This window comes from Amborella trichopoda, chromosome 8 (genome assembly GCF_054954075.1).
Source record: "Amborella trichopoda isolate Santa Cruz 75 chromosome 8, AtrichopodaSantaCruz75HAP2 v2.0, whole genome shotgun sequence".
Lineage (NCBI taxonomy): Eukaryota > Viridiplantae > Streptophyta > Magnoliopsida > Amborellales > Amborellaceae > Amborella > Amborella trichopoda.
Window position 1 is genome coordinate 27689898 of NC_142343.1, and position 25173 is coordinate 27715070.

The following is a 25173-nucleotide window of genomic DNA, read 5'->3' on the forward strand; positions in this document are numbered from 1 at the left end:
AACCTTCTTAATAATTTTGAAGGGATTCTAGCCCCTTAGAAGCATTATATATATATATATATATATATATATATCATAATAAATAAATAAAAAAACACCAAGTGGTTCCTTACATCGTACTACAGGCCCACATATAGACAGAAAGAGAGGGGGAGAGAGAGAGGATAGAGAGGGGGAGCGGGGGATTTGGAGCTCCTTGCTCCAAAGTCCAAACCATACACAAATCTTTAATTAACGCAAGCGACCATAGAAGGTAAAGGACCATGAAAGATAAACATTATTGTTAAAGACATTCGACTCAAAACATATTTCTAATCTGCTGTTTGAATCTCCTGACGAATAAAAAACTTTAAAATGCACTTTATTTATTTTTTTGACAAGGGTTATCCCACCAACACATAAATTGCGTAGATAATACCCGGTATATAGCCCAATATCGTCAACAACAAATCGATCCAAAATTCCACCTGCAACCAATTCAATAATATAAAAAATCTAGAACTCCCTAAATAAAAATGAAGAAAATAAACAAACACACACATATATAAAGGAAAATTGTTTCTTCTATAATATGCCGTCCCAAGGTATAAAGCATCCATCTCAAAGATGGATGCAAATAGGTGATTCATCTAAAAAAAACCAACAGTCCAAATAAATTTTTAATAGAATTATTATTTTTAATTTTCAATTTTATTTTTTATTTTTTATATTCATGATCTCCATGTTAGAGACTACATGTCTTTAAAAATTAAGTCCAAAATCTATCTCAAAATAGATTTTTAAGAGGTAACTCATTTCTACATAGACTCGTAGAGTCTATATATAAATGTAAAAGTACGTAAAAAGACCAAATTTTTTTTAATACGAGAAAGTCACCATCATTTTCGTCAATCAAATATCAAACCACGGTGTTATAAGAGTGTCATTGAATCCTCTAAAGATAAAAAGAGTTCCTCGAACTTTGTGGTACAGCTGGAGCCATCCAATTTAACATTTAATGACTAAGAGTAATCATGATCTCTTTGTTATCCCTCTTTACTGATAAAGGACATTGTAGTATACAATCCAATAAATACATATATATAACTTCTTTTTTTTACTGGACTCAGTTGTTACAGAAAAAAAAATCTTTTTTTTTGGTTATTTGGCTAAAATAAGAAAAGAAGTGATACGTACCCCACATCCATATCGCAAAAAAACTCCGACAGGGGGAAGAAGAATGGCTAGGAGCACTTCTAGAAATGTTTCAGACCCCATTTTTACAGCAAATGTTTCTACTTAGAAGACGATGAAGAGGAGGTCTTTGTTCCTTGTCAAAAACAATAAGAGAGAGAGAGGAGCCTTCCCTTTGTTTAGAGAAGAGGCGAAGGACTTGATCCAAATTTGATAGTGAAAATATTTGATGGTTGTTGAAGTCATCATCGGAATTTCCGACGCAAGATAGACACGTGGGAGAAGACAATCACAAGTTGAGACACGTGGGCTTTGAGTTTGCTACGTAGCCATGCAGGGTGAAGAAAGCTTCCAGTCCTATCTTTAATGAAGGAAAAGAATGCGAAGCATCTCATCTACGATTTCCTTAGTTTCGTAAAAATTTCCTTTGTTTTTTATTCCATCGGAAAAATTGCTTCTTCTTTTTTTTAATTCTTTGGGTCTTACCATGTTTGAAAAATCAGCCGAGTCGGTTAATAAGGCTCGGGCTCTTGCGCAGCCTGAGTTGTCCTGTTTTGGAGGTCCAACTTGGAGATCTTAAAAAAAATTGAGAATATTATAAATTTTTGTCAACAAAAATGATATATATATAGAAAAGGTTTTGTGAACCAATGGGGTCACAAGAAAAAAATGAGCTTAATGGCTTAGATTGGATATGGGCCGATTTATCACAGATACCCATAGTGTTTGAATTTTAATTTGTTTTTCTACAAATTCAAATCACTTGAAATTTTAGACGTGTGTTGATAAAAAATAGGTGAATATTCAAAAAATATTTTACATGAAAACAATGATCAAAATACCCCCATAAATTTTAGGGGTATTTTGGTCATTTTAATTTTATGGATTATGTTTTTTATATTTTTATTATGTGCGGATTGATGAAAAAAATATTCACCTAAAATTTCAAGTGATTTGGATTTGTAGAAAAAAAGTTAAAATTCAAACACTCTTGCTCATCAGATCGGCCTAGATTCAATATGGATCAGTGGGCTTATACTATTATGTGAGCTAGTGGGCTCACCCTAGCATCTTCCTTTATATATATATATATATATATATATATATATATATATATATATATATATATATATATATATATATATATATATATATATATATATAAAAGATCCTGTCAGTCCAAGGGCGTATTGTTACAGTAAACACCAACGACCCAGATTGAATCTAGGCCGATCCGATGATCACAGATTTCAGATAATTTTTTAATTTTATTTTTTTTTACAAATTAGAGTGATCTGAAATTTAGAATATGTATACATAAAAAATAGATGAATATTTCAAAAATATAACACAAATATTTTACATGAAAAAATTAACCAAAATACCCCCATAACATTTAGGGAGTATTTTGATCAATGTTGTTTTTACGGATTACTTTTTTTATATGTTTATTAGATGCGCCTTAATGAGAAAAGCATACACCTAAAATTTCAAATGATTTGGATTTATAGAAAAAAAATAAAAAAACAAACACGAAAAGAGGTTGTCACCGTTAGATCGGCCCAGATTCAATCTGTACATTTGGTGTTTACTATAGCGGTCAGCTAGTAGGCGTACAGAATCCACTCCCATATATATATATATATATATGGAAGATACTACAAAACTTCTATAGACGAAAATGAACAGTGATTTCACCTACCCTCATCACCGTCCAAAGTTTATCGCACGGTCACGATTGTCTGATAGTGTTTCATTTTTCATTTTTTTTTTTCTACAAATTGTAATAACCTGAAATTTGGAGCGTGTGTTCATAAAAAATAGGTGAATTTATGAAAAATATCAAAAACAATATTTTACATGAAAAACTTGAAGAAAATACCCCCAAAACTTTTTGGGGGTATTTTGGTCAATATTAGTTTTACGAATTATATTTTTATTAGGTGTACCTCACAAATATGTACATATACTCTAAATTTCAGGTCATTCTGATTTGTATAAAAAAAATAAAAAATGAAATACTACCGGACAATCGTGATCGTGTGATGAACTTTAGACTGTAAAATGAGGGTAAGCAAAAATTACTGCTCTTCATTTTCACCTATAGGCGCTGGGAAAACTCATATATATATATATATATATATATATATATATGAGCAATGATTTAATGCAACGGTTGTATCATGATCAAGATACCAGCTAGGACTTCTTCATCTTCATCAATGGTATCATTTGATATTACCTCGCTTTCCTTTGAGTAAGCCCCATCTATGTCCTTAAATGATCCTGGTGATGGTTCTGACTTGGGATCGGCTTCACATTCTTCAATTGTCATCTCTTCAGAGTTATATTCAAATAAATCTTCACTATAGTCAGGCTCGTGTTCTATCATGACTTCATCTGGCTCTTGTCCCTGCATCGTTTCATCGAGCTCGTGCCCCAACATGATTTCATTGGGCTCTTGCCCCAATGTGACTGGTGACCGATCTTGGCTCTTTGCTCTCTTATAATGTGAAACCATTTCAAGCATCGAGTCAAAAGAGAAATATCTAGTGGAGACCAATTCTCCAAGGGTCATTATTAGTCTCTCTCAAGTCCCATGATATTGCTCAACAAAACGTTGAAACAATTCATTGGGAGTTTGCTTCGATTATTTTGACATCACCTTTGGAAACCACATCAAGGGTTGTCTAGATAGGATTGTATTGAACATGGACTTCAGACAACACGGTTTCTCTTCAAGTGCAGGAACCATCAATAGGTAAGTGGTGATGTGATTTTTAGGATCTCCTTTCCCATTGAACTTGTTTTCAATCTAAAAGAATTCGAAACCCGGGAGAAGGGGTTCGACATCCTCATGAACATCCTTGACATAAGAACGTTGCAGGAATATTTTTTGGACTCCGATCTTAGCCAAGGTCTCTTTAAATGTGGATAATTTGCCTCTCGGCTGGGCGAGCTCAACTGACTCAAGGGTTTTAACCCAAGAGATCTGTTGGTTGCCCAAAACCGATGGCACAATTTGTGGTGAATGAGATGCAGCTGATATGGGCTGCACTGAACTAGGGGTAGGCTGGATCTGCAAGACGACTAGAGCTACATTAGGTGTTTACACAGACGAAGAGGCCTGAACCAGGGGCGGTTGGAGTCTTGTACGGAGTAGGCGTCGGCAATGGTGCCTGAGTCGAGGATAGTACTGATAAGTTTGAAAAGTAACTTGGACTGGAACAGCAGGGGGCTAAAAAGCCGGTGCCGGCGCATGAAAGTGGACAACAGGGGCTTGATGCACAGGATGTCCTGGGTAAGGCTGACTAAAGGCCGAAGGTGCGGCCGGAGGGTGTGGGAGCCAACAGGTATATCTGACTCTGAGGGTACTGAGTTAGAACAGGGGTTGAATAGGCCACTTTTGAATAATGGTGTGGGACCGAGGCGCCTGAAGAGGCTACACCAGAGGGTGACTATACATGACCTAAGGAGGGTTAGATCTAGACTGGCTATGGGATGGACAATCCTGTGGTCGAGCCGATCCTATAAACGGTAGAGGAAGAGAAGATTGGTAGTGTTGACTCACTAACAAGGTGGAACTCACATGATTTACTTTGTTAAGGGGCTAGAGAGGTTCTCTGACTCTTACCTGACTGACGACTCGATGCCCTAGGTGGGGCATGTGGCTCAATAAGGTCAGCACGCCTCAAGAAAGCCTTGACCTCGGGTAAGTTCTTAAGACACTCGATTGAAAAGGACTCGTAGTCCATAGAATTAGATAAGGGTGAATCTTGACAAATAAATGCATGACTTGATGAACTCTTAGGTTTAGGCGAAGATGTTTGACTCTCTAGTTTTCCTTGCTGGATAGCATTGTTTAGGCCCTGACTTAATCTTCGGCAGTACTCTATGTTAGCCTGCCTTATGAGTTCATCATCTAGGTTGTTATGGACCTTACTGAGTTGGTGACCCTTAGAATGGATCTTTTGAGAAGGTGGGCAGTGTCCTTAATTGGGCATCATCAACTTTAGGTTTTGACATTTGTGGGAGATACACCCTTAACTTGGATGACGGTGTAAGAAGAGCTACCAGTTGGGCAGCATCACCCGCAGACTGAGAAACTTGAAGGAGGTGTGGAAAAATCAAAACTTTGTGATGTGCATGCAATAAGTGATCAAAAAGCACATGTAAAAAACGACTTAATCTCTAATGCAAGATAAACATGAATTGAAAGAAGATCTAGTCTAATCAAGATGTGGTAAAAAAAAAAAGACTGGTAGATAAAGTTAAGAAACAAGATGGGATAAAGTCTAATTAAAACAAGATAAGATAAAAGAAAATATTTGTTTGAATTATATATTTTTTTTCTTTTTTTTCCATTTCATCAAAAAGATAAATATGCTTTTAAAAGAAAAAAAAAAGATGCTTCTAGAAGATAAAAATATGCTTTTAAAGAAGATAAATATGATTCTAAAAAAGATAAAGATGCTTTTAAAAGAAATCAATATGATTTAAAACCTGATAAAAAACGCTCTCAAGAAGATAAAGATGATCTAAAAGATGATAACTCAAAGAAGATAAAAATTATTGAAAATATGATAAGGAATGCTTTAAATAAGATAAAGACAATCTAAAGAAGAAAAAGATGATCCAAAGATGATGAGCATAAATGAAAGAAGATCTAAAAAAAGATGATATAAAAGATGATCAAGATGGATCTAAATATATTCTAAAAAAAAAAAAATGATAAAGATGATCTAAATGATGAATATAAAAGAATATCTAAAGATAAAGATGATCAAGATGGATCTAAAAGAATATGATATAAAAAAAGATAATAAAGATGAATCTAAAAGAAGATGATCTAAAGAAGATAATAAAGATTGATCTAAAAGATCACAAACATTAAGAGAATAAAGATCCTCAACTTCTTAAGGAGAGAGAAAAAAAAAGATAAGATCTAGAAAGAAAAGATAGAATCTAATAAAAATAAGATATTTTCAAATCTCTCTCTTTTTTTCTTTTTATTCACTTTTTTATTTTTATTTTTGCTTAAAAATAAATATGATAAAAAGGAAGAAACTTTTTAAAGTCTAAAATACAAATATGAAGCTCAAGGGCCCCAAGCTGGACGTCAAATTGTTTACACTCCAATCTGCACCGATCTCTAGGATGAGATATGCTCAATTCTTAGCAAAGCTGAATTAAATTTGAAAAAATAGAAAAAATAGAAATAGTGGGGTAGCTTGAATTATGGCCTCAGAAAAATCCCAAATCTCCGTATTTGACTTAAAAAATACTTTTAAATTTAACTAATTCTAATAATAAATTGATTTTTTGAAATAAATGAAATAAAAAAATATTTAAATAAAGAAAAATTAAATTAAACACAAAAACATATACTTAACTCTCGGGGCCCAAAATCCAAAGTTTCGGGTTTGGATCAGGCTGCTCTTCTTATTTACGCCACCAACTCTTTTTATTGGATTCCTTTGCTTATTGGAATTGATAGATCTAAAGCTCCTTGACCTAGATCTAAGGTTCCTAAGGCGGAATAAAAGCTTTGAATATTTAGGTAGGGTCTACATTGGCTTTTGTTGATATTGGGTGAGAATTTTTTTAGTTTTCTAAGGTTTTTTTATCTTCTGAGATTGAATATGAATTATAGGAATTTATATGATTTTTAAGGATTTTTTGAGATTTTTTCTATTTTTTTAAGAATTTGCTAAATGTTTTTCTTAATTTTGAGATTTTTTCCCTATTTTCTAAGGATTTCTGGAGAATTTATGATCTCGCGTTTTAGGTTATGAAAAGAGGTATTTATAGGTTTTCATTGGTGATTTGTTTGGATTGTTTTCAGATTTTTTTGGATTTATCTTGATCTTTTGGTTTTTATCTAATTAAAAAATAAGTTTATTGTGTCATCAGGCTGCATTTGGGCTTACCGGGCAGTGACACGGCCCGTCCTAAGGCCTGCCATTGGGTCTCACAAGGACTAAATTATCATTTCTTGGTTATTTTTAACCGTAGCTCCGATTTGGGTGATTCTTGGACCATTGGAAAGCTCTCAGGGTCTACTTTAACTTGGAACAGTTTTGGATTGTTTGGATCAACTATATTGGGTCTAGATTGCCTAAGGTCGACTTAGGTTTGTGTGGTCTTTTGAACTCAAAAATGTGGTTTTCAGGAGTTCCCTTAGCCAGGATTTTGAGGGGGTGTACAATTTACCATCTTGGTCCCTCTGGACCATAATCTACTAGTCCATCTAGACCATAATCTATTGGTTCCTCTAGGTCATACTCCCACTAGAGTTCTTTATTCCCCTAGGACGCAGTCGCTCCCTTCTCCTACTTCTGATCCTTTGATTAGAATTTGGAAGGAGATCAAAGTCCTTGTAACTCCGTTACAACCACAACGAGATTTCCTAATGTGGATCCATTCTTCTAATGGATCATTCTCTATTAAGGAGGCGTGGAATTTTATTTGGAATAGAGGTTCCATTCAACCAATTTTTAGAACTCTGTGGTCTTTGAAGTGCCATCCTAGGGCGGGCTAAATGGTTTTCTTGGCTGGTTATTCATCATAGACATCCTACCTTCTCTCTTTTACAACAAAGAGGGATATCCATGGATTCCATGTGCCACTTTTGTTGCTCTAATGATGATAGTATTTGTCATTTGTTTTTTTATTGTGTTTTCTCGTATGGTATTTGGAGATCTGTTGTATGGAGGTGTGGTAAAAGAATTATCCCAGACAAATCTATTTCAAACTTGTTCAGGACTTGGATTGTTTACATATTCAAGTCAAAAGGTCTTTTGAATATCTGGCTATCTCTATTTTTTACCACAGTCTGGATGTTATGGGAGGAACGAGATCATTGAATTTTTCAGGGGAAGGTTTCCAGACGGGAGCACATGCTCAGAAGGATTATCTCTCATGTTAGTGAATTAGTGGATATTAAAACATGGTCCTTTCATGTATCAGAGAAAGAAATTGTTTGGCAACAACATCAAATCAAGTAGGACATACCGATTGCATGGTCTTTTCGTAGTCTTAATCATTTCAAATTGAATGTTGCTGGTGCTTCACTTCAAAACCCTAAGTGGACAGGTAGTGGAAACATAACTAGAAGTGATGATAGAACCTTTATCTCAGCATTTGGCAATCCTATTAGGATAGCATCAAATAACTATATAGAATTTCTAGCTTGCAAGCTAGCGTTGACTTGGCCATCCAACTCAAATGTTTCTCCCTGCAAATCAAGAGTAGCACCTTAGTGTTAGTTAATGCAATCCATGATCGACGCAAAGCTCCATGGGTGTTAAATGTTGTTGCTGCAAACTGCCGATATAAGCACTCTGGTCATGTTTGGTCCTTTTCCACATTTATCATGAGCCTAACATGGCAGTTGATTTACTTGCCAAGAAATCCACCACTTTCTCAAATGCTACTGTTTGACGATTTGGACTACCAACAGATTTTGTTGATGTGCCACAACTTCCCGATTCTACTGTTGTAAAACTATGAGCTGTATATTCTTTTATTATTAATGAAAATTGGGTAGGGGGCCTTCTCCCCCACTGACTTACCCCAAAAAATAACAACAATAACGTTAAAAAATAAGAAAAAATAACAATTTCGACAATAAGGTTGTTCTTGAAAATAAATTCAAAAAAAAACTTGCAATTAACAAGAGCCCAAAGTTTAACAATGTGAAACAATGGTGTGTTGTACGCTTTAGTAAAAACTCAAAATAGGTAAGATTAATTAAAAACTTGTTTATGCTGAGAGAAGCAACAAAACACTTGTACCAAGCAATAGTCGTAAACAAACCAAAATATTTGAAACTTGCCAATACTTTTTTGGTTGTTTGAAGCTTTAGTTGAGACAGAAACGAAAAGATTTTGCTCTCCCGCCATTTACTGTCTCAGATATAAACTCAATTTAGAAGCAACTTTAAGACCCCAAATTTTGGGGATGTAAACTCTTCAACCCTATGCACTAACCTCAAGGAAAAAATTTCCAAATTGCACTCTCTATAAACTTGAAAAAAATAATGTCTAAAGATTAAAGAAAGAAAGTACAATTTTTTAGGGTGATATGTGAGTATTAGAAAAGTCTAATTCAATGTTTTTCTTTAAAATAATTATCTAGTAGTGATTCTTAGGTGGATTTTAGATCAAAAAAATCCCCCCAAGTGGGCCTTTTAGCCATGGAAGTAGGTATACAACATGCTCTTACATGAGCAAATTTATATGTGCTCGTGACAAAAACACTCTCTAATTCTTTCCAATAATACTCTTGGCTTGAAGCAGTGTTGTCAAATTCACTTTGTTTTGGCCGAAGTCTTCGGATTTTATGCCTAGACCAAAGCGAAGCCTAGTGCTATCACTTCAGTCTGCTTTAGGCTGATTCGGCCAAAGTAAAGAAATATCTATATAAAAGTTTTTTTTCTCTTATTTTAAAGTTTTAATATGTGTCATTATTTTTAGGGTAATTATCACAAATATACCTTAATTTTCGTCTATTTAAATAAATAAATAAAAACGCACCTTTCATAAACCTCATCCATACCCTTTTTCTTCAAGTTTAGTTGTTTTGCGACCAAAATAACCTTCACGGTAGTCGTATTACCATAATAACTTGAATTAATATTACAGTATTTTAAATACCGTAAAACCTAAGCCATATTATACAACATTTTAAATTACGGTACTTTGAATACCGTAAAACATAGGCCATATTATACGGCATTTGAACTAGCGTATAAAATGCCTAGCATATTTAGGTGGTATCTATCCAGAACTGATGATATTTATCCTTAACTGTTACTGGCGAATAAATGCATCAGATAAATACCAAATCATATCATAATCAAGAGATATGAACGCCAATAACGTTATCAATATATATCTCTACAGATAGATGCTTAGCATATTTACGTGGTATCTATGCATAACTGATGGTATTTATCCTTAACTGTTACTGGCGGATAAATACATCAAATAAATACCAAATCTTATCATAATCAAGCGATATGAATATCAAGAACCTTATCAATATATATCTCTACATATAGATATCCATAGTGATATGTAGGGTGTGGTTTATATAAGGTTGCAACATTAAACAATCCAATTAAGGAGCACCTCTAAATTTTATCATAACAATTAATTTTGGTGTAAAAAATTAGGAATATCTAAAAATCTATATTCATATCTAATTATAAAATTTTAAACTCCAAAAATGGTTAAAATAAAGTAGATCTATAAACATATGAAAATCTTGAAAATGAACGGTCTAGATAATATATTGCAAGGTGCACTACTTCTAGGACTCAAAATCTTTTTCTTATATATATATATATATATATAAATACGTCTCGATGTCGAGATGATCAATTGGAGGGTTTTTTAACATTAAACCAACCTTTTTCAATGGATTTTTTAGGTGCATCTGTAATTCTATATTTTAAGGTTGCAACTTTATATAAACTTTTTCCTTGATATGTATCTAATGTACATCCATACGGTAGTTAAAATGCCGTATAATATGGCTTAGGTTTTACGGTATTTAAAGTATCATAATTTAAAATGCCGTATAATATGGCTTAGGTTTTACGGTATTTAAAGTACTGTAATATTAATTCAAGTTATTACGGTAATACGACTACTGTGAAGGTCATTTTGGTCACAAAATGACCAAAATTGAAGAAAAAGGGTGTGGACGAGGTTTATGAAAGTTGGGTTTTTTTCTAAATAGACGAAAATTAAGGTATATTTGTGATAATTTTCCTTATTTTTATATATTTTAATAGATAACTATTAAATTTATTTATATTAAATAATATATATAAATTATATTAAATAATATATAAAAAGTTGAAGTCTCTCTCCAAATTGACCGAATCACTGAATTGCTTCATTTTGCCAAACCGAAGAAGGCTCCAAAACCGAATTTGACAACATTGGTTTGAAGAAACGTCTTGTTTTTTTTAGTTACTCTTCTTGTAACTACTATTTTTTTAGGAAATTTGGAAAAAAATTTATCAAAATTAAGGCTTGGACCATATTTTTTCGAATCTTACTCTGAGGTCCCTGTTTTTCTTTTTTTTTTATCCCAGTTTTCCCACGAGTCATGTAGTAAACACTAGAACAATTTTTTATTTTTATTTTTTTTTCCTTTCTGGTTTTTAGGGCTCCTAATACCCCCAATATCGAACCAAACCATTGTTGGGTGGTCCGTTATTGGAAATATTGAACCGCATTAAACTAAGTATTTTTCATTATGTATGGACCGGTCACATGCCTTCAAAATTTTACCACATTTGTCATATATGTTAAAAATTATATAGTGGTCCGATGTCTCTAACTCGCTATAGAGGAGTTTTTTCAAAATCGAATCGGAATGGTTAACCAGACATGGTCGAAACCAGACCGGTTTGGTCTAGTAGATTTTTTTGAAAAGGGCAAGCTTTCTATGCTTCCCCTACAGCATAAAACTTATGTACTTCCCCTTATCCAACCATCCATTTAGAATGGAGGGCTAAGATTGCCCCAATCACAATGTCACATCTCTACACTATTTTATTTTTCATTTTTTTTTCTATAAGCTATTTTGGCACCAAATTTTGGACGTCCAATCATCTATTAAACTAGCACTAACACAAAATATAAAAATAAATATATTTCTAATAAAATAAAATGACCAAAATACCCCTAAATGTTTCAGGGGTATTGTGGTCATATATTTTATCAAAAAATTATTTTTCTTATTTTTTATAGGTGCGACCCAATGAGAAGATGACATGTACTAAATTTCATATTCATAAAATTCGTATACAAAAAACTAAAAATAAAATACTTTGAGACATCGGATCTAAGATCAAACGGTGAGTGGCTCTCTTGATCAAAATTGGACGACTGAATGGTAGGGGAAGCATAGATCTTCTATGTTGTAAGGGAAGTATAGAAACATTTCCCTTTTAAATGAAATGGGTCAAAAACACCTAAAAAATAAAAATAAAAATAGAAAAACAAAGATTAGTGTATGTGTTTTGTATTATGGCCCTTAGGCTCAATAGCTTTGATATTGTCATCTTTAGAAATAACCAGGTTACAGTGCCGGCTACAGCTTCGTCTATCCATTATCCAACTGAGTATATTAATTCTTCACATTGATGTGTGGTATTTTTTCTTTCGAAAATTATACAAAGTACAGTAAAAAGACACCAATTTCGAATTCAAGTGATAGTAATTTTTTCATTATGGTAACTGAACGATGCTTGAGCAAAATAAATATTTTTCTAGCAAAATAAAGAGTAACTAAAAAAATCGTTTTAAAAAAAAATTCTAAATGAAAAGTCACATGCAATTCATACCTGTATTCTCAAATGTAGAAATCGATCACCAAATCGAGCACAAAATGGAGCAGTTGGCAGATGATTTTTAGCTCAGTTTAGAAAAATTGAGTAGATGTCGTAATCTTTCAAAATCGAGTCAAATCTCAGATTTTCAAATTAAGACTTGAATCTTGTGACTACCTCCATGATCTATAAAGCCCCTAGATTTTGATTGAAAAGAATCAAAATCGAATCAACAATCCGGAGTAAGGCGGATTTGTTCAACTCAGCTCTAAAAAACTGAGTCGATGCCCTAATCACTCAAAATCGAGCTCTATGTCTCGGATTTTCAATGCAATTAGGACTTGAATCTTGTGACCAACTCCATGATCTACAAAAACACTAGATTTTGATTAAAAAAAAACTAAAATCGAATCAACAATTTGGAGTGTGGCATATTTTTTCAACTCAGCTCCAAAGAGCTGAATTGATGCTCTAATCGCTCTAACCAGCCAATTTGTGTATATTTCGATCGGTTTTGGTCTGAGCTTTTTTTTTGTGTATACAAACTAGAATCCCAAAACTAGGTCTAACCGAAATCGTAACTCGAACAATTCTGATCTAACAGGCCAGTTCCAATTCTAACCGACCGGTTTTGATTCTAACCAGCCAGTTTTTTCTACACTGCCATAAGCATGTTTCCAATACGCAGCAACAACAGCTGATCACGAGCTATGTTTCCAATATGCAACAAAAGCATGATCCACCACAGCATGGTCATCATAATTAACATCAAACGGTTTATGGAACAACATGACGTACGTAGCAATCATTGCAATGTTAAAAACTATTAAATAAGGATCGGAAACATCATATGGCTTAATTTCTTTTCTTTTTTTTTAAAAAAAATATTGAACCAGGCCATCAAAAAATAATAATAATAATTAAATAAAAAACATGACGTAATCTAATATTTTTAATATCATAGCATCCCAATAAAAGATCGGTGTGATACCTTGTAAACCAGAAAATTAAAAAAATATGGTACGATTTTAAAAACATCCGCTGAGGGCAAAGTTGAAATAAAAAATAATAATGATTCTCCAGGTACAATTGCTCAAAATATGGACTATTGCATAGTTCTGGAAAAGTTTTCCGATCTATATGTAATTTTTCCTTTTCTAACTTGTACATAGTTTTCCTTTGTTTGGATCACTACGGTCAATATTGGACCCGCACTAACTACAAACCGATATTGGACCAGCACTAACTTGTACAGAGTTTTTCCTTTGTTTGGATCACTATCAATATTGGACCAGCACAAAAGGGATTTACGAAAAGGATTTAGTTTAATCAAAATTGATCCGACCACGGTTGAATAAGTAGGTCCAGCTTTTAAAAAACATAAATAAAAATAAATATATAACAATTTAAACAAATTTTATTAAAAAAAATATCCCAACAACATTTAACGAAACATGCTGCTAAAATCAAACAGGCCATCTGACCAAAAACTGATCGAATATTGGTTCACTGATTTTCTAGCAAAATTGGTTTTTACTTCACTGGCTCGGCAGTCCAAGGTTCAAAAAAACAGCGAACCAACCGAACTCAACTAGTTTGGATCAAGAACAAATGGGGCCAATTCAATTCAACCAAAAGATCAAGAACCAGTCAGTTCCCTCTATGAGCCGACCAATTCTCTAACAAAACCGGCTAGTTCAATTAAAAGAACCAGTTAGAATCAGCTCCTATTTTATTTTTTTAGTTGTTTTTCAATTTTATTGGCTGGTTCATTCGGCCAGATCATCGATCCACCAAACCAAATTGGTTTTTCAAATGGGCGATCTGAGCTACCAATCCCCGATCTGTTATTTTTATACCTCGGTAGGGACTTTCGCCATGGCCATAGAAGGCAACTTGATGGAAACTTCCCAAAATGAAAAAACTAGGAAAATGATGTTTCCAGCATTAATATAAAATCACAATCATTCCCACTCATTAGGTGTCAAATTGGATGACTTGAAATGAGTCACAAAATCCGAGAATTTTTCTTTTTTTTTGGAACCTTTTGTCTATTCAATGACACTCTTACAACCACCTATTTTGAAACTTAAGAGACAAGAATATTTGTGACCTTCATGTATCTTATGTACATAGAGATCACAAATATTCTTGTCTCTTAAATTTTAAAATAGGTGGTGGTAAAAATATCATTGAATAGGCACAAGATTCCAAAAAAAAAAAAAAATCTCGAACTTCATAACTCACCCTAAATCATCTAATTTGACATCTAATGAGTGGGAATAATTGTGACCTCATACTATGTTGGAAACATCTATTTTCCTAATTTTTTCATTTTGGGAAGTCTCGAGTGAGTGGCCTTCTATGGTCATGGGCGAAAGTCCCTACCAAGGTATAAAAAAAACAGATCGGGCATGAAAAGAGCTACAAAAACCATCAACTAAAATTAGATTTAAAGAAATTTACGCAATTTAAAATGTAGAAGAATACTCTCACTCAGTTTCAGCTAATAAAAGCAGCAACATCTCCAAAAGAATTTATTGAAGGAATAAAACATAACACTCATCACTATTCCATTTCTAAATTTTATTTTATTTTTTAAATTGTTAACTGTATTCCATTCCTAAATACTAGAAGCTCATTTCAATTCAATGATCATAGCATCTCCACCCGGATTTTTAAAAACTTTAATAGAAGAATCCCATAACAACATATTCAGTTCGATTGAAATCACATATCAGAATCCAGGATATCAAATCTAGACTATTACAGCAGCGTCGTGAATTTTGAGTACCCATTGCATGATGAGAAAAGCAGAACTCACAAAATAGATTCCTTTGGTATCCAATATAAGATTTCTCATAATTCTACTATAGCAACTCGTCCAGGAGGAAAAAGTCAAAATAAAAAGGAAATTATACACAACATGATACGTATAGAAACCACATTATACTTAAAACATGAGTTAGTGTAGCATTTCACGGGGCCGTACCACCAATTGCAGATAGCTCCTTTACCTCGGAACACAAATGATCAGTGACTCAAGAACTCACCACCCCAAAATGGCCTCTGATACAAAACCAATCCACAATAAAAATGTCAGCAATCAAAAAGTGAGAAAACCTAACAGTAAACTTTTCGTGAATCAAAAGACCGGATGCATGAAGGTCTCTAAGAACCCACCATCCCAAAATGGCCTCCGCTACATACAAAACCATCCCTCAATAAAAATGTCAGGATTCAGAAAGTGAGAAAAGCTAACAGTAAATACTATAAGAGAGACAGGTCTGGTGTGGTCAATAAGGAATCATGAGATGATGATAAATCAATCCTCTATAAATCACAGAAGAGAGATCCATTTAGAGAAAAAAATAGACACAGCCTGATGCAAAGTGCAGAGAGAGAGAGTTTGTGTGTTGTGAAGGTTCGCACCTGAAGAGTCCACCTACTTCTGACTCTTCTTCCTCCACAAATCCCCGAACTTCTTCAGCACTGCACCTTTCTTCTTAGGTGAATTCTCATCTCCATCCTCATCAAACGGTGACGCACACCTTCCCCCCGAATAGTCCATCGACCCCGACCTAACCACCAAATTCCCATTGTCATGGGTGGCCGCAAGCACGGTGGCTGCTGCATCTGCTGCCTTCTTCCACTGCTCAGTCTGAACCCTCAGTCTCCTCATCTCAGCCTCCAAAGAAGCGTTTGTAGCCTTTGTTGCCTCCAGTTCCTCAGCAATCTTATAAGCCTTCAACTCATTCTTCTCTGCCTCTGCAATTGCAACCTCAAGCCTTGCAAGAGCCTCTTCCTTCCCTTTCTTCACAGCATCAACCTCAGCCTTTGAGTTCCAATCCTCTCTCTTCTTCTCGACCTCGCTCTTGAGCCCCTCGTTCTCTTCTGATATGCTTTGGAGCTCAGTCTCTTTGTCCATTAGATCAGCCTTCATCTCCAAAACATCTGCCTTTGATTTCTCAAGCTCAATTTTTAAATCCTTTAGCAAACCCAAGAGCTGTGCCTCTCTCTCATTCAACTCCTCTGAAGACCTCTCTGCGTCTGCCTTTACCCTCTCAGCTGCTTCACGTGCGCTCCTCATTTGCACAGTGGCATTGATCTGAGCCTCTTGGAACCTCACTTCTACAATTTCAGCCTCCGCTCTAAGTTGCTCAATCTCTGCTTTTGAAGCCTTGAGCTCAGCTCTCATATGCTCGTATTCTAAGGTGTGATCAGAGCCATGGTCAGATTGGGATCGAAGTAAATCACACTCTAGCTTGGTTATGCATGCCTTGAGAGATCCCACTTCAGCTCCTGCTTCCTCTAACTCCAGATTAACAGCATTTGCAATTTCCTTCAAATGCAAGGCCTCATTCGCTTTCGTAAATGCAATGGCTTCCGACTTCTTGCATTCTTCAAGCTGTGATTTCAAGTCTTGGATAACATCTAAGGCTTCATTCATCTCTTGCCTGAGGGCATGAAGCTGAGAGTAGGCCTCACCAGCCTGTTTGGCATGTAAGACCTTTGAGTCCACAGCAAGTGAGAACTCATGGTTAAGACGCTGAACTTCTTGGACGGCTGATACAAGGGCGGAAGCATCAGCAGAGTGCTGCTTTTGCACAGCTTCGAGTTCAGATTGCCATGCTCGATCCCGCTCATGAGAGATATGACGAAGCTCAGATAGACGAGCATCCTCAGCAGCTGAGAGCTCAACAAGGTGATGCTGAGATTGGTCAAGCTCTGCTGCCATGGCAGCAAGCTGCTTCTTTGTGTCCTCTGCTTCTTGCTGGGCTCTCCTCTTAGAGGATTCAGCTGATGATAGTTGTTCCTTGGTTTTTTTAAGGTCGTCTTGGAGCTGGGTTAGCTGGGACTCTAGCTCTGATATCCGACTTGTTGGGCGCTTCTTCTGCGATTCGAAGAAGGGGTATCAAATGTCGAGCACTTTTCTTCGGAATGATCAAATATTAGTCAATTAAGGCGCCATTGCTGTATTGATATTATTCAACGAAGTTGGAGAATTCATCAAGCACCACTTCAATTCAAAAGACTAGTATGATCAACTTGGACTCCAAGGCGACGTTAAAAAACGTATGGTCCAAATAAACATGGGATTGAAAAGGAAAAAGCAAATTAAAAAGAGGATGGATTAGTTTGTTTCCAGTGGGTAGTCAGTTTTGATCAAGCAGTTCAGGGAGCAGAAGCCAATAAATATAGGTAAATACAGGGCAAAAGTAAGATCGGTTTGGTAATAGTGGCAAAACCATAGTTATCTGTAAAACTTTTTACAGAGACATAGGTAGCAGACAAGGTAAAAGTGCTTTCGACAATGTCAACCAAAACTATAGTAAATTTATCATCGGACAATGCTGGTTTCTTTCTGTGATGGAGGATAGCAGCATCTTTGAAGATACTAATTACATCATTTGGGTTTTCAGGAAACAACGAAAACAGCAAAAAACAAGAACCATCAATGTTCTTTGCAAAAAAAAAAAAAAGCATTTCAATAAACTCCAGTGAAGAGGAAATGAGGGGAAATAACATTTTTAAGGAAGCTCTACTGCTTCCTAAAATAAAATACCTCTGCCTACCACTCAAGCATTTTTTATTTTTTGAAGGACACTCAAGAATTTTTTATTAACCACAAAGATGTATATAATTATTTAAAAATAAGTTATCAGTAACCAGCAGAATCTCCTTGTGCGTATTTCTCTCTTAATGATGCAAGTGTACCTCAGTCACCGGGCTTCTTGGTGATCTTCTATCCACAAGTTTAGGACTCCGTTCAGTGGGGGTCCGGGTTGCTGAATGCACCGAGGCTGAGTCAGATTCTGAGCCCGGCGTCTTAAGTTGACGAGCTGCTGTTCTGGGGGTGCCAGCAGGTGACGTCCGGTGAGGCATTTCTGTAGAACTGTTTCTGCTTCAAAAATATTCATAGTTGTCAAACAGCAGTTTATTCCTAAATTAAGTATGCCAAATAATATCCAGACTAGAACATAGTGCAAGTTAGGTTTTGAATTACTAGTGAAGATGTAACTGAACAAAATGAGTTCTAATGAACTGGAATGTTCAATCGATTGCACCAAACATGTAAACATTTACCATCAAATTCCATAAAGCTTATTGTATGCTTATGACCAACAAAAAAGCAATCTAAATTGAAACATGTGTACGTGGTGGTTGCACTAGTTCAGATAATACTGCTTATGACCAAAAATATTCCATTATCAAATATAAAATGTGTGTGCGCATATACTGTGTGTGTGTGTGGACATTGTTACATAATGGACACGAAAGTAATAAGAACAAACCCCACTAAGGTGAGGATTTCTTATATGGCATGGTATCCCTGATGTCAACACGTAATAGAAGTGAAAAGAATATGAGCCTCACATTTTGGAAATTTGAAATGTAGAAAGCACAAGCTCCTGAGAAGTGAAAAAGGCATGTACAGCGCTACATTCCTCCAGAATGTTGACTAACAGTAAGTACAGACGCATTCCCATTGTAAGAAAAGGCCCAGCTTTTCACGCCTCCCAAGAATGCACGCCAAAACAAGACGCAGGGACATACAATAAGACAAAACTCAGACATAAACTGAGAAAAAAATACCGATAAAGCTATGTCACACTTCATTTTATCAACTCCAGCTGTCTCAATCAAAGGAAAATGCAAACAAGGAGTAAATCCGATTAATATTTCAAAAATCAGTAACGGACTCAAGGCTAGGTGGTCAGGATGGTGGGGAATTACAATGTCACATCTCGGGGAACTGACCCTTTCCTCACTAAATTACCCAAAAAAAAGAAAGTTCATGAATCTGGTTTTTAGTTTCCAAAAGTAAGATATATCTGTCATTTCCTAGTCAATTTTTAAGATCACATAGAAAAAGATGAGAAATTTTCTAGAACCAAAATGAGCAAGAACCCATGATACCAAATTCCCCCCCCCCCTCTCTCGATCTCCATGTATGAATTGGTTAAGTTTGGAAATGATAGAGAGAGAGTAAAACAAGAATCAATGAGTGAATGAGAGATGCACCTTGTCTTAGGTGTCTGCATAATGGTGATTGAGTTTCCTGTTTACAGTCCTTCAGTGACACACTGGACCTGCAACCCAACCCAATATGTGGAAAATATCAGACACACACAGGACTCACGGCTCTGAGTACTTACTATTACTGCACATGACCACATTAAATACAGGAATCATGGCCTCCATGCTCTCCTCACCAATAGCAATAAGTCCATCATATCATCAAAATTCAAACACACAAGGGAGGAGAGGAGAGAGAATGATGGACCACGTGCATGAGCAAGGACAAAGAGATTCCCATCCACCCAATCACAGTAAAAAGAAAGGTGGTTTTTTTGTACTCCTTCAAATTATAGACCCACACCCCTTATTAAATAGAGCCCTGACAATCAAGAAATCCAGGACAATACCAACAAACAGAAAAAAACCATGCCTCATTCAAATTAATTACACAGAAATTCACTGTCCCCACATAGATTTTTCATTGTTGTTTATTAAATAAGTTGTCCTTCCTGATTTTCCTTCTCTTAGTCATGAAAATTAAAACACATATTGAAGTTTCAGTAATATGCCAAAACAGGACAACAATCAATATAGTAGAAACTAAAGGGGTTTTGATCATTGCTATTTATTTTATTACTTGTTATGGGTTGATTTTTACTTGGCCTCTTGATGGAGGCAAGTGGCCCCATCCCACCAAGACTTTTGTTGCTTCTTTCACTTTACTCTTCTCTCTACCTAATGCTTTTTCTTCCTTACTCAATGGGAAAGCACCCCATTATTATTACTATTATTATCATTATTATTTTTTCCTGCGCCTAACACCCAAAGGCCCTTTTTCCATCTTCCAAAAAGAGACAATCATGAATCCAGAAAAAGCCAAACCCTTTCTGAAATTTTACAAACCTTTCCTTGCCTTCCTGAATTTCAATATACAAATGGCAACCATTTTTTTCAGAAAGAAGGAAAAATAATAAAATTATGAATATCTCCCACACAACAAGAAAACAAAAAAAAATTTGATTCAAGACTCAACAAGAAAACAAAAATATTAAAAATTGTAAATGCAGAAATTCATCATTTTAAGCAGTTATTCACACACTGCTATAAATTTAAAATGCTTAATATTGAGGTGGCTTTTTTATCAGACGGCCATTTTCCCCCAAATCTTCTTGTACTTCACTTTCTCGTTTTTTTTTTTGGCTACTTTCATTAATTGGGTTTTTTTGAAAAAAAAATCTACGAAATTCTTGATCAGGTTTTCTCAGCATACTGAGTATTTGCCACAAAGAATTCTTTCAATAATTTGGAACCCGCAACAAAAAAATGCTTTTTCCCCACAACGAAATGCACCAAGAAAATAGAAGCTTTCTCTTCTCCCATCACATATTTCTCACTCCTGGGGTACAGAATCAAGACTAAAATACAACAGATCATCAAAAGCTCACCTGATCTTTCTGCACCTTGTTTGTTTCTTCTTCTAAAGCACCACAATATCTTTCTAACCGGCACAGAACGCAAAATAAACTTTATCCCTTGTTCTGCAAAATTTCATCATGCTTGCTTTAAAATGCCAAAAAAATATTTCAAGAAATTTTTAGCGGGAAAAATTCCATGGGGGAAATCAGAAACTTCAAAAAAAAAAAAAGGAAATAAAAAGAATAAGAAGCATGAATCAATACGTGGGGTTTAGAGAGACACAGCAAGCCTGCACATTATTACTAGTAAAAGGAAGCATTTAGAAAAGAAAGCAAAAGAAACAGAGAAAAAAGAATCTTAGCCATTAAAAAACAGAGCTGAACACAAAGGGGAAACTGATTAAAATTTTGATCGCCATCCAGATAGAATAAACGTAAAAGCGCAGCGACAAATACACAAATTTAGAGAGAAGTGAAGCTCATAAAACACAGAATGATGACACCAGTGCAGCACAAACTACAAATCTTTACAGAAACAGAAAAGGAGCGCACCACTCTTCTCATGAATGCAGCCCATCTCCACCGCACTAGCTTAAAGCAAGTAAAAAATGAACCTCAAAAAAAATAAAAAATAAATAAATAAAATATACTTCATTCTACAAAACTCACCTGATGCCAAGCCTCCGACTCAGCAAAAGTCACATTTCACCAAAACATGTGGAGAGAGAGAGAAAGAGAGAGGGAGAGAGAGAGGCCAAAAATGTAGGAGAACAATGACCAGAGAAAACCCAAACTCTGTAAAAGGCTTTTGAGAATGAGAGGATAGATGATCAGATCAGAAAGATATCTCTTTCTCTTCGATCTGGTAATACAAGGAGTAGCTTAACAACTCTGACGAAAGTTGTGGTCCTGCAGGCCCGTCGAATCACAAGAAAGTTGCAGAAAGTGAAAAGAGGTCAATATACAAAAGAAAAGGGCAGAGAGAGAAGAAAGAGACTTTTGTTACTGCTGATATGATATCCAGTGCCACAATCCATCTCACTAAAAACCTAGTTAGGGTTTGTGTCTCTCTCTCTTCATCATTCCCGAGAAGGTTAATGGGGCCTTTTGGCGCCCGCTGCTGCAATGGCAGAGTGCGCCGTAAATGAGCGGCAAGCAAACGCAACCTATGTCCCCCCTCTCTCTCCAACCAACCAACATTTTCAAAAAACAAATTTTAAAAAAATCACATTTTAAATTTCAAATGTTTTTATTTTTTTTTTCATGATCACGGTAATCTAGATCATTAACCATTAAAATTTTAGATTGAAAATCCATTTCTAACATGGTTTAAGAGCAGGCCCCGCATATGTATAATATCAGTCAGCTGACTTATAATAGAAACCTGCATTTGAGTTTTAGTGGATTTTAGAGAGGATACAAAAATGGAGAATGGATTTTGTTTTGGGTGCAGTTTGTATAGAGTTGCGGGTTTTAAAACATTAAATTAAAGCACACTTTCAAAAAGTGTTGAGAAATGGCGTATCAATATTAAAAAAATTTATGAGGGCTTTAAAATATATTTTTATTTTTAATTATAAATTTAAATTTTCAAAAATAATGTAGACAAGCAAATTTATAAAAATTTAAAAATCGGAAAAATTGATGGTCCAAAAATACATTACAAAATATATTATTTTTCAAATTTAAAATCTAATTTTTTCTCATATCCATGCATCTCCATGTTGAGATGAAAAATTTGAAGATATTTAAGCATCTAAACAACCTATTCTAAAAAAATGTTTTGAAGTCGGCTTTAATTTGATTGTTTAGAACTTCGGCTCTATATAAACCTTTTTCTTGTGTTTGGTCGTGCTTTTGAATTTGGATCAAAGAAATATAGAAAATGATGGAGCCGCGCAAAAGCAGGTGCGTGTTTTGTTGTATTGCTTGTACTAAGCTTCCTTTTTCAAACCACGCACTCCAATTAAGGACAACTCCAATTAAGGACAAATGTTACTAAACTATACTTGTTACCTCTTGCCTTTATTTCTCGTTTTGTTTGTTAGAGTCCAGATAAAGTGGAATATTTTAAGGAAAAAGTTTATACAAGAAGGCTACCTTATTACGTAGAACCATGGATGCCTTTCAAAAATCTATCGCGAAAAAGTAATTTTAGTGCTGAAAAACCTTTTTATTGATCGTCTTGACATGACTATGAAAAATAAAAAGATTTTAGAACTCAAAACTAATGCATTTACAACATATTATCTACACCATCCATTTTCAAGATTTTCATATGTTTATTTATAGATCTATTTGATTTTAACTATTTTTTAAATTTAAAATTTTATAATTAGATATAAAAATAGATTTTGAGATAATCCTAAAAACATTTTACATCAAAATTATATACCCTAATAAAATTTGAAGGTGCACCTTACCTCTACACCTATGGATGCATCCGTTTGGAAATTGCACCCATATTTTAAATAAGAGATTTATACCCATAAAGGGAAAATTTTATATAGAGCCGAGGCTTTAAACAATCAAATTTGAGCCTACCTCAAAAAGTTCATTAGAAGAAGTTGTTTTGATGCCCAAATATCTTCAAATTGATCATCTCGATATCAAGATGTATGGACATGAGAAAAAAATAGATTTTAAGCTTTGAAAATAGTGTATTTTGTAACACGTTTTTAGACCGTCAATTGTCAAGATTTTCAAGTTTTTATAGATCTGTCGATCTGTACTATTTTTGAAGCTTTGAACTTTATAAATAATTATGAAAATATATTTTAAGGCTGCCACAAAGATTTCCAATAATAAAACCACATTTCTCAATACTATTTGAAGGTAGGCTCTAATTTGATTGTTTAGAGGCTAGGCTCTATACAAACCGTACCTTTATATAAAAATAAGATTGCAATGATCTATAAAATTTAGGAAAAATTATGTAAATATCCATTATATTTCTAGTTATTACAAAAATACCTTAAACTTTTCGTTATTACACAATATCCGTTTTTTAACTTGATAATAGTCTTCTTTTTTTTTTCTTTTTTTTTTTAAAAAAAAAAAAAAAAAACGAAATTGCCCAATTTCAGTTTTTGAAAAAGCGAACTTTTTAAATTTTGATTTTTCAAAAACTATAAATTTTTTTGATAGCTAGATGATTTCGAAAAGTTGAGCTATTTTAATGGTGGAAGCCTCCGTGAGAATGGAGGTCGATTTAGAACAGGCCCTAGCGGCAGCTGCTGATAGTGGGGAAGCTTTGGGTCGAATGATATTTGATTGGGGAGGTCGATTTAGAACGTGCCCTAGCGGCGGCTTCTGAAGGTGGGGATGCTGCAAATTGACTCAGCATCCCTATTGAGATTGTTTACCCTGTATCTTCTGGTGCACATGGCACCATCTCAACTGGTATGTCGTACCAATTTGCTCTTTCCAGTTTTTTATACTTTTAATTTTTGGGAATAAAACTACTCTCACCTCCCTTCTAATTCAGATTGGATGATTGCTTTACTGGGTAATGTAATGATTAAAAATGATGGCTGGTTTTGTCCTCTATTGAGATCACTGTATGAAGTCTGGACCAATTTCTCAAGAGCTTCTTGAAAAATCGAACCTTTTTCAAAGCTTAATTGCTTATTGGGCTCAACAAGCAGGAGAAAATAAGATAGAGAGTAAAGCGTGGGGTGAGAAGTAGAGAGAGATTATACAAGTTGAGACGTTAAATTATAGAACTAAGGCACACCTCAAAATGTCCATTTTAATATTGGAAAACCATCTAATTGACTGTCTCGATGCAGAGATGTATTAATAATATGAGAAAAATGATTTCAACTCTAAAAAAGCAATAATATATCTTGTAATATTATCTGGACCATTCATTTTTAAGATTTTCATATTTTTATGGATCTGCTTGATTTTAACCGTTTTTTAATTTTAAAATGTTCTAAGTAGGGATGAAAATATACTCTCGGGCCACCCTAAAAAATTTCGATACCAAAATTGCATCTTATAACAAAGTTTGGTGGTATGTTTGAATTTGATTATTTAAGGTTGCAACCTTATGCAAAATTTCGCCATGTCTTAAAAATCACATTATTTTGTGACATTGTTTTGAAAAATGCGTCAAATCTATGTGCTTAATTAAATGCACATTCTAAAGCAACAACTTCACTTTTAGGAATAAGGCTACAATTTCGTATAGAATGCAGTTTCTACAAA

At 34.6% G+C, this 25173-nt stretch overlaps 2 protein-coding genes across 22 annotated transcripts; both read right to left on the reverse strand.

Moving 5' to 3' along the window:
• Positions 1–216: 216 nt before the first annotated feature.
• Positions 217–1369, reverse strand: LOC18433100 (Low temperature and salt responsive protein family). Its single transcript, XM_011624627.3, has 2 exons — positions 1177–1369; positions 217–467 (listed from the first exon to the last, which is right to left on the reverse strand). The coding sequence occupies exons 1-2, from the start codon at positions 1255–1257 to the stop codon at positions 384–386; spliced, it is 165 nt and encodes a 54-aa protein (XP_011622929.1). The 5' UTR covers positions 1258–1369; the 3' UTR covers positions 217–383.
• A 13990-nt stretch (positions 1370–15359) lies between these two features.
• On the reverse strand, positions 15360–21777 carry LOC18433098 (interactor of constitutive active ROPs 2, chloroplastic). Of its 21 annotated transcripts, none has more exons than XM_088874298.1 (8): positions 21631–21777; positions 21514–21548; positions 20992–21084; positions 19550–19617; positions 18902–19031; positions 18242–18425; positions 15956–17417; positions 15360–15592 (listed from the first exon to the last, which is right to left on the reverse strand). In XM_088874298.1, exons 5-7 carry the CDS (start codon positions 19012–19014, stop codon positions 15969–15971), a joined length of 1746 nt encoding a protein of 581 aa, XP_088730424.1. In that variant the 5' UTR covers positions 19015–19031; positions 19550–19617; positions 20992–21084; positions 21514–21548; positions 21631–21777; the 3' UTR covers positions 15360–15592; positions 15956–15968. The 21 variants fall into 21 exon arrangements, with proteins under 21 accessions (XP_088730424.1, XP_088730419.1, XP_088730418.1 ...); XM_088874293.1 differs by having other exon boundaries at positions 18242–18428; XM_088874292.1 differs by having other exon boundaries at positions 18242–18428; positions 18902–19105.
• Positions 21778–25173: the final 3396 nt, after the last annotated feature.